The sequence below is a fragment of the Octodon degus genome, unplaced genomic scaffold (assembly GCF_000260255.1).
Source record: "Octodon degus isolate 3935 unplaced genomic scaffold, OctDeg1.0 scaffold00019, whole genome shotgun sequence".
NCBI classification, from domain to species: Eukaryota; Metazoa; Chordata; class Mammalia; order Rodentia; family Octodontidae; genus Octodon; species Octodon degus.
In genome coordinates, this window is record NW_004524595.1 from 4,952,208 (window position 1) to 4,963,468 (window position 11,261).

At 43.4% G+C, this 11,261-nt stretch overlaps 2 protein-coding genes across 6 annotated transcripts in view; both read right to left on the minus strand.

The window, feature by feature from the left end:
* The window catches only part of Cad (carbamoyl-phosphate synthetase 2, aspartate transcarbamylase, and dihydroorotase), a 24,562-nt gene extending 20,684 nt beyond the window's left edge, over positions 1 to 3,878 (minus strand). For 2 of the 5 annotated variants that reach the window (XM_023710987.1, XM_023710986.1), the window contains exons 1-2: positions 3,601 to 3,877; positions 3,249 to 3,388 (exon numbers count right to left, since the gene is read on the minus strand). In XM_023710987.1, coding sequence (XP_023566755.1) covers positions 3,249 to 3,388; positions 3,601 to 3,682 — 222 coding nt within the window. In that variant the 5' untranslated portion in view covers positions 3,683 to 3,877. Of the gene's footprint in view, positions 1 to 3,248; positions 3,389 to 3,600 lie in introns of all 5 variants that reach the window. The other 3 variants (XM_023710985.1, XM_004627411.2, XM_023710988.1) reach the window with 3 other exon arrangements.
* Positions 3,879 to 4,074: 196 nt separating this feature from the next.
* Positions 4,075 to 11,261, minus strand: part of Atraid (all-trans retinoic acid induced differentiation factor) — an 11,220-nt gene continuing 4,033 nt past the window's right edge. Inside the window, exons 3-7 of the mRNA XM_004627412.2 lie at positions 5,437 to 5,508; positions 5,173 to 5,244; positions 4,904 to 5,025; positions 4,549 to 4,646; positions 4,075 to 4,364 (exon numbers count right to left, since the gene is read on the minus strand). Of these exons, the coding sequence (XP_004627469.1) occupies positions 4,260 to 4,364; positions 4,549 to 4,646; positions 4,904 to 5,025; positions 5,173 to 5,244; positions 5,437 to 5,508 (469 nt within the window). The 3' untranslated portion in view covers positions 4,075 to 4,259. The remainder of the gene's footprint in view (positions 4,365 to 4,548; positions 4,647 to 4,903; positions 5,026 to 5,172; positions 5,245 to 5,436; positions 5,509 to 11,261) is intronic.

An 11,261-nucleotide genomic window follows, 5' to 3' on the forward strand; every position in this document is an offset into this window, starting at 1 on the left:
GCCTGCTTTTTGTTCTGCCCTATACTAAATGCTAAAACACAAGTCTAGGGTGTCCAACTAGGAACTAAAAATGGCAATTTCATGTTTTCTTGTATTTCCCTTATTCAAAAGAGATCATAGATCCCTTTTTCAATGAAGGCACCCCACTAACGCACTGCAACTTGTACCTCTCCCTGAGAACTGAATACTTTATCCCCACATCTTCTTGCTAGTTACATTGTTATGAGTATGTGTGTCTCCTTACAAAACAGAAATTCTCAGCATCAAAGTGCCTGATACATGGTGTCAGTTAACAAATATTTACTGAGTGCCTACTAAGTGCAGGTGTATAATAAGACACTGAGCATGGTGGTAACACTTGTAATCCCAGTACTTAGGGATCCCTCTGCTGAGATCAAGATTTGAGGCCAATGTGGGCCACACAGGAAGTTCAAGACAAGTGAATATACAGGAAGGCCCTGTCTCCAAAACAAATGAACAAATAATGCTAAAGAAAAAGCACTGAATAAGAAAAAACAGGGGCCCTGTCTTCATGATTTAGAAAGCCAGAAACTAAAAAGAAAACATGTACATAAGATGTTAATTATATGGTGCAATAAAAACACTAAGGAGATAGATAGGTACAGGATGTTATTAACAAATAAAGCCTCAGGGAACAATACAAGACATGATAATATCCCTTTCCAACTTCATTTGGGATTAAGATTTAAAAATAAATAATAGGGCTGGGGCTAGAACTCAGTGGCACAAGTGCCTGCCTGCCTGGCAAGCACAAGAATCTGAGTTTGAGTTCAGGTACCAAAAAAATCAAAACCAAACAAAAGAAATAATACAAAATTGTTACTTAAACAGTGTTTACTAGACAAGCACTTAATAAGTAAATAGAAGAGCAAGAAATTTATATGGGAAAGAGCAGCACATTTAGCTCAGCTGGTAAAAGGTTCAGAGATGGATGCTGAGACTCAGCTCCCGAGCCTTCAGGAACTGGAGGGACATTTAGCAGGCCCTCCCACTCCTCACCACCAAGTAGAGCAACCCATGCACACCCACAGTCATTATAGCACATGTGCTACAAAAGTGCCAGGGTTGAGGTAGTAGTTCTAGGAGGCCTCACCCTACCAGGGTTTCAATTTTGCAGTTTTATAAACTCAGTTTTGTCAGTGGGCCTAGATCTGACAAAGCTTACAACTGACATATATTAGATAAATTAAAAAAACACATGCATTATAAACTACACTGGAATTTTATAATCAAGAAGGGTCCTTCCCAAGAACAATATTTGGGTCCCTTACCTAGAGCTCCTTTTTCCCAATAACATGGTGACTAGAAAGGCAAATTAAGAACTACAAAGCTCAGCAGACTTGAAAGCAAGACAAAGCAAGTTTTGAGGAATATAGACAATTTTTTTTTTTTTTTTTTTTTTTTGCGGAAACCAGGGATTGAACTCAGGCCCTTGCACTTGCTGGCAAGCGCTTATTCTACTGAGCAATCCCCCCAGCCCCAGGCAATTCTTACTTAATGACTTAGTTCCATTCCCACAACTAGGTCATTGCTTCAGTTGATCAATAAATGAAGAACTGCATACAGTATGTTCATTATAAAATTCAGAACAAAGAAAAGTCCAACTTGATGACGTTGCTTTTGTTTGCATAACTTACAAGCAGTACTGTAATGTTTAACATAGTTACAGTACTGTACTATACAATCGGCAAAAATTATCATAGCATATAAAAAAGTGCATTGTACAAAAAGACACTGAGGCTCTATAAACAACATATGTAAAAAAAAAAAAAAAAAAAAAAGACAGGTTGTAGGTCTGAGTAGTGGATTGTAAATCCAACCAGTCCTTAAATTGGTAGGTCTTTACATGAGAAATATCTGTATTAAATCTAGGCCATGGTGACTTCCACTACTATCCTAACTGCTATAGGTTGACCTTTTAAATTTTAACTTTCTGCTGAGTGTGGTGGTGCACATCTGTAATCCCAGCACTCAGGAGGCTGAGGCAGGGGGACTGCTACAGAGTTCAAGGCCAACCTGAACTGCAGAGTAAAGCCCTGTCTCAAAAAGATGAAAAATATGTAAATTTCAACTTTTAAAGGTCAACTTAGCTTTAAATTCCAGAGCACAAGGGGAAACCTCATTGTGGGACAAAAATGAACTTTTCAACACAGAGGCAAGAACATTACTGAAAAGTACAAAACAAGACAATAGAAGAAGTCTGGAGAACAATAATCAGTCACTGGTTTGTTGGTAAACTGACACCCATCAATGGGAAAAGGTGTGACATTAGTTTCTAGTCTCTTTCTCACTAATTCATGTAGCTGGACAGCACTGGCTTCTCAAATGACTCTGCTGCTAGAAAACCTTCCATGGTTCCCTGAGTACATCCAGGCTCTAGCTTGGCTTCAAGGCCTTTTATGCCCTCTGAAACTTAGCTGTAGGCTCTTCCGAACTTTTGCTTTCTTAGCAATTTGGACAACTGTTCCCTTTAACTCTCTGCCACTTCCTGGATCCAGGCCTTCCTTCATTCTGAGGCAGGTATGCCTGAGAGGCCTCTGCACTCTGTGTCTAGTGAGGTTCTTAAGCTCTCTGTGTTTTGTGTGTGTGCATGTTTGGTCTTTTTGAGATTGGGTTTCACTATGCAGTTCAGACTGGCCTTGAACTCACAGTGAACTTCCTGCCTCGGTTTCCCTCCAGAGCACTAGGATTACAAGCATGTGTCACCACACTTGGCTTCTAACTCTGTCTTAGTACTAGGTAGGTAAGCTCTCTCTCAGTCTTAGCACTTATTGTAGCTTTGTTTTCTCTAAATTGACTAGCGGACCTCAACATCTATTTAATAGTTAACTCCTACTGATTTTGGGGAGAGGGCTGAGAGGAGGTCTCACCATGCAACCCAGGCTAGCCTCACTAAGATCTTTCCATTTCAGCTCCATGTGTTAGGATTACAGGTAAGCACCATGATGATCAGTTTAACCACTGATTTGATAAGGAATGTAGTAGGCTGGGAGTGGTGGCGCACGTCTGCAAGGCAATTCCAGTACTTGGGAAGCTGAAGCAGGAGGATCACTTTGAGTTGGAGGCTAGCCTGAGCTAAAAGGCGAGTTCAAGGCCAGACTGAACTGCAGAGTGAAACCCTGTCGGGCAAAAACAAAGAGAGAGCGAGAGAGAGCGAGAGAGAGCGAGAGAGAGAGCGAGAGAGCGAGAGAGAGAGAGAAAGAATGTAGAGAAAGCAGTGCTGCTACCTTGCTGAGGCCGAACTCATCTTGTGCATCCGAAGGGACACCGTAGTTACCGATCAGAGGATAGGTTAGCACTAAGATCTGTGCTTTGTAGGAGGGGTCGGTGAGGGCCTCGGGGTAGCCAACCATGCCGGTTTGGAACACTGCAAAACAAGGGCGGGTTGGGCTGAGGCAAAGGCACCCCTTGGGATCCTACCCTGTGGCAGGCTGCCTTGGTAATGAAGGACGGAAGAGGCTGGGCCATGGGCTACGAAGGAGGGTAAAGGAGCCGGCAGGCAGGGGCTGGGCAGCGCGGGCTGGGTAGAGAGGAGCACCAGAGTCGGGTGAGGTTGGAAGCTAGCGCAGGCTTGCTTACCCACTTCGCCAGCAGTCGACACGGCCGCCCCAAACGGCCGGCCCGGCAGCACCGACCCATCCTCCAGGACCAGAGCCGCCATGGGTACGGAACCGGGTCAAAAACTGCGGCAGGGGTGCGGCGATCCCACTGAAACCACGCAAGGACAGCGCGCCAGAGTCCGTCCACGTGGCTCGCTGCGCGGGACGCTCGGGAAGGAGGGCGTACCAGTCAGCAGCTCCAGGCGCACTGGGCGGAGAACCACTGCGGCGGCGCAGGCAGCCGGCAGCGTGCGGGGAGGGGCTGACGTGCGGGGTGGGGCGGGACAAGGCGGGGCGATGCTGCCCTGCGGCTCCCACGCCCAGAGGACCTGAAAAACCCTATCGCTTAAGGGCAGCCTCCCTAGATCGATGCGTAGGAACACTGGGAGAACATTTCCTAAAAACGAAAATGGGAAAAAAGGGGGAAAAACCAAGTGTTTATTATAGTCAATAGTACAAATGAGAACTACACAGGTTTCACCACACTCCAGGGTAGCACAATTTTCCATCTTCCTTCCAAAGCAGCCTCAGCAGCGAGGCGGTGCCACTGCCCAATGAGGCCTGTCAGGGAAGCAAATCTCCTTGGCTGCGCTAAAACCGCTCAGGAAGATCGCAGATCAGCAGGAAGCCTTATTTGGTTCAGGAACTCTTGGCTGTTCGGCGTTGAGTTCCCCAGAGCAGGAAGGAAATGGACAATGTGGTGGAGCCCAGAATCCCGAAGAACATAAGCAGTGAGAAGGAGCCCTGTGATTAACAGGGAAAAAGTATTACACGGCGGGCTACATCCTAACACCAGTATTTTGCTCGTAACGTACTGTTTTCCTCCCCTAGGTGACTGACACCAGCTCACCATTTTGTAGCTCTCTTTTCAGAAAGATTCTTGCCTTAGAAACCCCATTATCCCTAATAAAAAGATCTAATTCTTTACCTGACGCATACACTTGTATCCACGGAAGCCATCGGAACAAGTACACTGAGTGAGACCAGGACCATTAGATAGACAAGATCCATTTTCAGGACACATTTCTGGGAGCCAAAGAAATAAGGAACATCACAGTATCTCATTAGGTATATTTCTCAAATATCTGCTTCAACTTAAGAGTCTCTCAATCATTTCTTGGTCAAAAGATTACAAATACCAGAACATGACAATAACAATACCTTTTCAAGGGGTTAGGATCTCAGAACTCTGAACAAAAGGCATTTAACTATTTTTATCTTTCTGATCTAAAGTGGAGAATATAGAGAAGAAAAATAAATCCCCAGAAAGGTGGACGCCATACCTAATCCCACAGTGCCATTGCAGAGGTTCTTTTGCCCTTCGCAGATTTTGCTGTTTACATGAATGCTCACATTTTCCCAGGTATTATTACCTCCAGGACAGTTGACAGCTTGTGGCAGTATCCTACAGACAATGGTCAGAATGCACAGCCTGAGGAAGTAAGTGCTAGAACAAATGCTTACTTAGCTTGTATGAGTTCACTCCAGCCCAAAGTTACTGAACACATAGCAATGCCCCTCTCGGGTCCTCTTCCACCATGCTACTACTCACAGAGTCTTAAGCTGGGTAAAGCCACGGAAGGTGTTGCCCAAGTCAGCCTTCAGGGGGTTTGTTTGAAGATCTCTGCAAAGCACACATTCTTAGGACTCAGGAAAACTGCTTTCACATACTTTCCTGGACTAATAATCCAGTCATTTTTCTGATCTGTCCAAGTTTAGATCTTAACATTCATCTTTCTCTTTAATACTGCATGTACAAAGTCTCCAACATGTCACTATGTTCAACTTTGGGGCAGAAGGGTACCTATTCACTTACACAATAACAGCAGTATATGCCTGAGGAAAGTTTGGACCAGGATCCTTCAGAGAACAGTTCTGGAGATCCAGCCTGAAAAAATAAAGCAATTAATGTAACTATGTGTCTCTTTCTCATTCACAGCAATGTTTGTATTAGATTATACAACCCCTCTCGGCTAGTATTAATGGAACAAAACTATGGTTGAAGCCACAAACCAAGTGCTATGGCACATATTTTTTTAATTTCATTTTTATGTTTTTAGAGACAGGGTCTCCCTATGCAGTTTGGGCTTTTCTTGTGCTCACTTTTGTAGCTCCCAGGCCAGTTCTGAACTTGCAGAGCCTCCTGTCTCAGCCTCCTGAGTGCTGAGATTACAGGCAGTACCACCACACCTGGTTCCCAGGACCAGCTCAGCATGGATGCCAGGGATGGAACTCAGGACCTGGTACTTTCCAGGCAAGCACTTATGCTGCTGAGCCATCTCCCTAATCCCTATGGCAGACATTTTAATTGTGCACTATCCAACACAGTTAACACTAGCTACATGTCACTACTTCAACTTGGAAATTCAGTGTTTCATTTGCACTAGTCACTTTTTTTTTTTTTAGTGTCTTTTTTTTTTTTTGGTAACGGGAATTGAACTCGGGACCTTGCACTTGCTAGGCAGGCGCTTGTGCCACCGAGCACAAGTTATAACCCTGGCCTTACCCGTTACATTTCAAGTGACGTTTTTGACTCCTAGCTGATCAGTACAGATTCAAAACACTTCCATGACCATACAAAGTTCTACCAGAGCATGCTGTTCTAACCAGTATACTTATACACTGTGTATATACTACAAGAAACTTTGTGTTTGTCTACATTAGTGAATCTCATGTGGTTCTCAGATTCACAGGGACCATTTATTTATTTATTTATTTATTTATTTTTATTTTTTTGTATTTCAGGGAAGACTCTACAGGGTATTCAAGGTCTCAGTACTAGATCAGACTCATAGTGATCCATAGTGATCCGCCTATTTACAGCCTCCCAAGAGCTGGGATTACAGGCATACACCAGCATGCCCACCACACCCAGTCTCAATCACTGGCTCAGTGGTCCCTGGGTTGGGGCCAGCACAGCAGGCCAGGGGATCCAAACTCCTGGCCCCATGCCTGCTTGCAGGTGCTTTAATCCGCTGAGCTATCTGGCTGGCCCTCACAAGGGACCATTAAATGGACTACACGGTGAGTTCAAGGCCAGCCTCAAAAACAGCAACATAGCAAGACCCTGGCTAAAACAAACAAACAAATCAAGTGCATCTGCTATCACAGTAAATATCTAAACACTAAAGATCATGATACATTATTTTTCTTCAATATATATTGCTATCCACTCATTTCACAAGTATTTACTTATTGCCTACCTACTGCAAAAACTAGGAAAATACACAATATATGTAATTCAGTATCCTAGCCTTTTAGTTGCTTACAATGTGGTAAGGAAAAAAGATCATCACTAAAACCAAATCTAACAAAAACTACAACAGGAAAGAAAGCATAGGACATCATATATACAAATTTAAGTACTTTAAATGCTAAACATTACAGGGAGAAAAGTGCTACTCTGGGGTTTAGTACTAGGGAACATTCACAGAAGATGTAGAATTAAAGGATAGGTATGTTCTAATTTGGCAGAGGAATGCAATTTCAGTATAGAGACAGGCCTGTACATAGAAACAAAACTGGAATGCATCTGGGGGTAGGCAAATCAACCTGGCACTCCTTAATGGAGGGCTTCGCTAGATAACTGGAATAATGTTGGAAAAATGGTTCGTGACAAGTTATGGTAGCTCCTGGTTTAAACTTCGTCTTTAGGACAAGTTATAAATATAGGATTAAACTAAGAGAATTCTGGGTGTGGTCACTGCACATATCTGTAATCCCAGCACTCCAGGAGGTTGAGGAAAAAGAAATGAAGCTTCAAGGGCGGGGAGATAGCTCAGTGGAATAAGCGCTTCCCTGGCAAATGCAAGGGCCTGAGTTTAATCCCGTTCTGCCTAAAAAAAAAAAAAAAAAAAAAAAGCGGAAGCTTCAAACCGAGCTTGGGCAATTCAATGAGACCTTGTCTTAAAATTAAAAAGGCTTGGAGGGCTGGTGAGATGGCTCAGTGGTCTAAAGCACCTACTTAGAACAAGCTAAGCAAAGCAAAGCAAAGCACAGAGACCGTGGTTCAATCCCCCAGCACCACATGCCAACCAGCCCCACCCCCCGGTGGGCTGAACTGGCCCCGCCCCACACAATAAATAAATGTTTTTTAAAAAATTAAAAAGGCTTGGTAGCCTGTTGTGGTGGTGTACACCTGTAATCCCAACTCTTGGGAGGCTGAGGCAAGAGGATCACCATAAGTTCAAGGCCAGCCTGAACTGCATAGCAAGACCCTGTCTCAATCAATAAATACATTAGGGGCCAGGGAGATTGCTCATCGGCATAAGCACCTGCTTGGCAAGCACAGGGTCCTGAGTTCAGTTCCTGATACCAAATAAATAAATATTTTTAAAAGGCTTGGGGTTATAGCTCATGTGGAGGTCCTAAATACAATTCCCAGTACTGAGACAGGAGATTAGGGTAGGGTTGACAAGTGGGCATGACCCCTAAATTACAAAGACCCAGAACACAGTTTCCAAACCCTGCACCTCAGACCAGTCAGAAAGTACTATCTTCAGCCAAGGATTTAGTTCAGGTGCACAGTACCTGCCTGGTAAGCATGAGGTCCAGAATTTGATTCTTGGTTACCCACCTCCCAACACACATACACACAAAAGGAAAGTGCTATCTCTTGTAATCTCAGCATTCAGGAGGCTCAGGCTGGAAGACTTCTGTGAGTTTGGGGCCCTGCCTCAGCTACAAAGTGACTTCAAGGCCACCCTGAACTGCAGAGTGAAACCTGTCTCAAAAAGACCAAAAGAAAAAAGAAAGAGCTATCTTCTTCATTTACATCTTGTGCAAAAACACAAATCTTTGATAGGAAGGCCTAGATGTTACGGAGGCTGAGGAATGAGTGCCACAAAAGACTGCCTGCCCCCATCAACTGGTTGGCCACTATGAACTCTCAGCTATCTGCTTTCACTCTGCAGAGTGTACTTCTGGACACCAAGAACCTGGAAAGAATCCCTAAAAATAATCTGTAGGACCCTAAAAACAGTAAAAGTACCACCAAAAAAAAAAAAAAAAAAAAGGAAAAAGGTACAAGTTTAGAAATATAGCCCAGTGATAAAAAAGTCCTTGCCTAGAAAGTATGAGACCTGCATTTCCACCCCCAGTACCACCAAAAATTAAAATAATGAAATTCTTAAAAAGAAGTGAACAGCTGGGCACTTTGCCCATTAAAAATATTTCCTGGCCAAGTATAGTGGCATATACCTGTAATCCCAGCACTTCTGAGACTGAGGCCTCAAGATTAAAACAAGTTTTAGGCCAGCTTCAACTGTATAGTGAGCCCCTAACTTATTTTTATTATTAATTTTGAGACCCTAACTTAAAAAAAATAAAGGAAGAACAGTGAACTAAGTGCCAAATCCTAACCACTAGATCACCAGGCAGTATCAAAAGAAGTGAACTGAAGACTAAAATGCTAAGAAGCCAAGAAGAATTTGTTCCAAAGATATCATGAGGGGCTGGTGAGATGGCTTAGTGGTCTAAAGCACCTACTTAGAACAAGCTTAGCAAAGCGCAGGGACCACGGTTCAATCCCCAGCACCACATGCCAGCCAGCCCCGCCCCCTGGTGGGCTGAGCTGGCCACACACACACACACACACACAAATAAATAAATAAATAAATAAATAAAAGATATCATGAATTAACCAGAGAAAAGGAAGCAAAGCCATATTAGCCATGTCTTCAAGGGGGTACTTTCCTGAACACACACAATAAATAATTCAGACTTGATAGTAAATAAAACAACAAAGTCCCTTTTGAAATGATGCCACAGGGCCAGGGATACAGCTCAGTGGCCTAAGTGCTGTCTGGCAAGCACAAGGTTCCTGGTACTGCATGCCATGCAGGCCCTGGAACCGGGCATGGTGGTACACACCTGTAATACCAGCACTAGGGAGGCTGAGTCAGAAGGATCACTATAAGGAGCGAGACCCTGTATCAAAAGAAAGCAATGATGCCATAAAAGCCTATTTTTTAAAATCTTTTATTTATTTATTTGGTACAGGGTTTTGCTATGCATCTCGGACTTGTAGCGATTCTCTGGTCTCAACATCCCCAGTGCTGAGATTACAAGTGTGTGCCACCACCCCTGGTTCCAGGGCCAGCACAGCATGTGGTACTGGGGATCAAACCCAGGTCCTTGCACTTGCCAAGAAGGCACTTAGACTGCCAAGCTATCTACCCAGCCCCTAAAAGCCTATTTTAAAAGGAAAAACCTGACATCCAGGAAGGACCACAAGACTGTTTACCCAACCAAAAATGGTATAACAAATTTTAAAGTTTGAGAATAATGATTTAAGTGCTTCACACTAGGCACCAATATTAATCCTAAAAACCAATCAGGCAAGGCTTCTAGTCTGGTCTGGAAACTCTTCTATATCCAAGTGTAAAAAGTAGTTTACTTAGCTTAGGAAAAAGACAAACTCACTGTGAGAGGAAAAATTAGGGAAATAGCACTTTTCACAATAGCATCCAAAATGAAATACCTAGAAATCAATCTAACAAGAGATGTGAAAGATCTCAACATTGAAAACTACAGTACTCCCGGGGCTGGAGAGATGGCTCAGTGGTCTAAAGCACCTACTTGAAACAAGCTTGGCAAAGCACAGGGACCGCGGTTCGATCCCCCAGCACCACATGCCAGCCAGCCCCGCCCCCTTGTGGGCTGAGCTGGCCACACACACACACACACACACAATAAATAAATGTAATAAATAAAAATAAATAAAAAGAAAAAAGAAAACTACAGTACTCTCAAAAAGAGACTGAATAGGATATCAGAAAATGGAAAGATATTCGTTGATCTTAGGTAGGAAGAACCTAAGTGAAAATGGCCATACAATAAATTCCAATAGCATATCTCACAGAATTAGAAAAAATAATCCTAAAATTCATTTGGAGACCTTGAATAGAATAGCAAAGGCAATTCTGGGCAACAAAGGCAAGGCAAGGGCATCACAATCCCTGACTGAAATTATACTACAAAACTACTATGCATGAAATAACAAAAACAAACAAACATGGTATTGGGCCCAGCCAGACAGCTCGGCATAGTAAAGTGCCTGCTTAGGCAGAGTGGAGCAGCTGGGGTTCAATCCCCGGTGTGCATGCTGACATGGCCATTGAGACTGGGTAGGGTGACGTGTACCTATGATCCCAGCACTTGGAGGGCTGAAAACAGGGAATCACTGCAAGTCTGATCTACGTAGTGAGACCCTGTAGACATTGTTCTAAATACATTTTAAAAAATAATTTAAAAAACCATGGTACTGGAAAAAAAAAAAAAGACCTGATGATCAATGGGACAGATTTGAAGATGCAGAAACTACTCTACATATATTCAGCCATCTTATCTTTGACAAGGTGCCAAACACATTCCAAAGAAAAAAGATAGCCTCTTTAATAAATGGTGATAGACAAACTGCCTCTGCACATGCCAAAGACTAAAACTGTACCACTATCTTTTACCATGCACTCAACTAAATTTGAAATGGATCAAATATCTAAATATTAAAACAGAAACATTAGTTTGACGGGATGGTGCACGCCTGTATTCCTAGCACTGGGGAGGCAGGTCCAGTCTGGGCTACAAAGTATCTCAGGGCCAGCCTGAGCAGAATAGGAAGGCCCTGTCTCAAAAAGACCA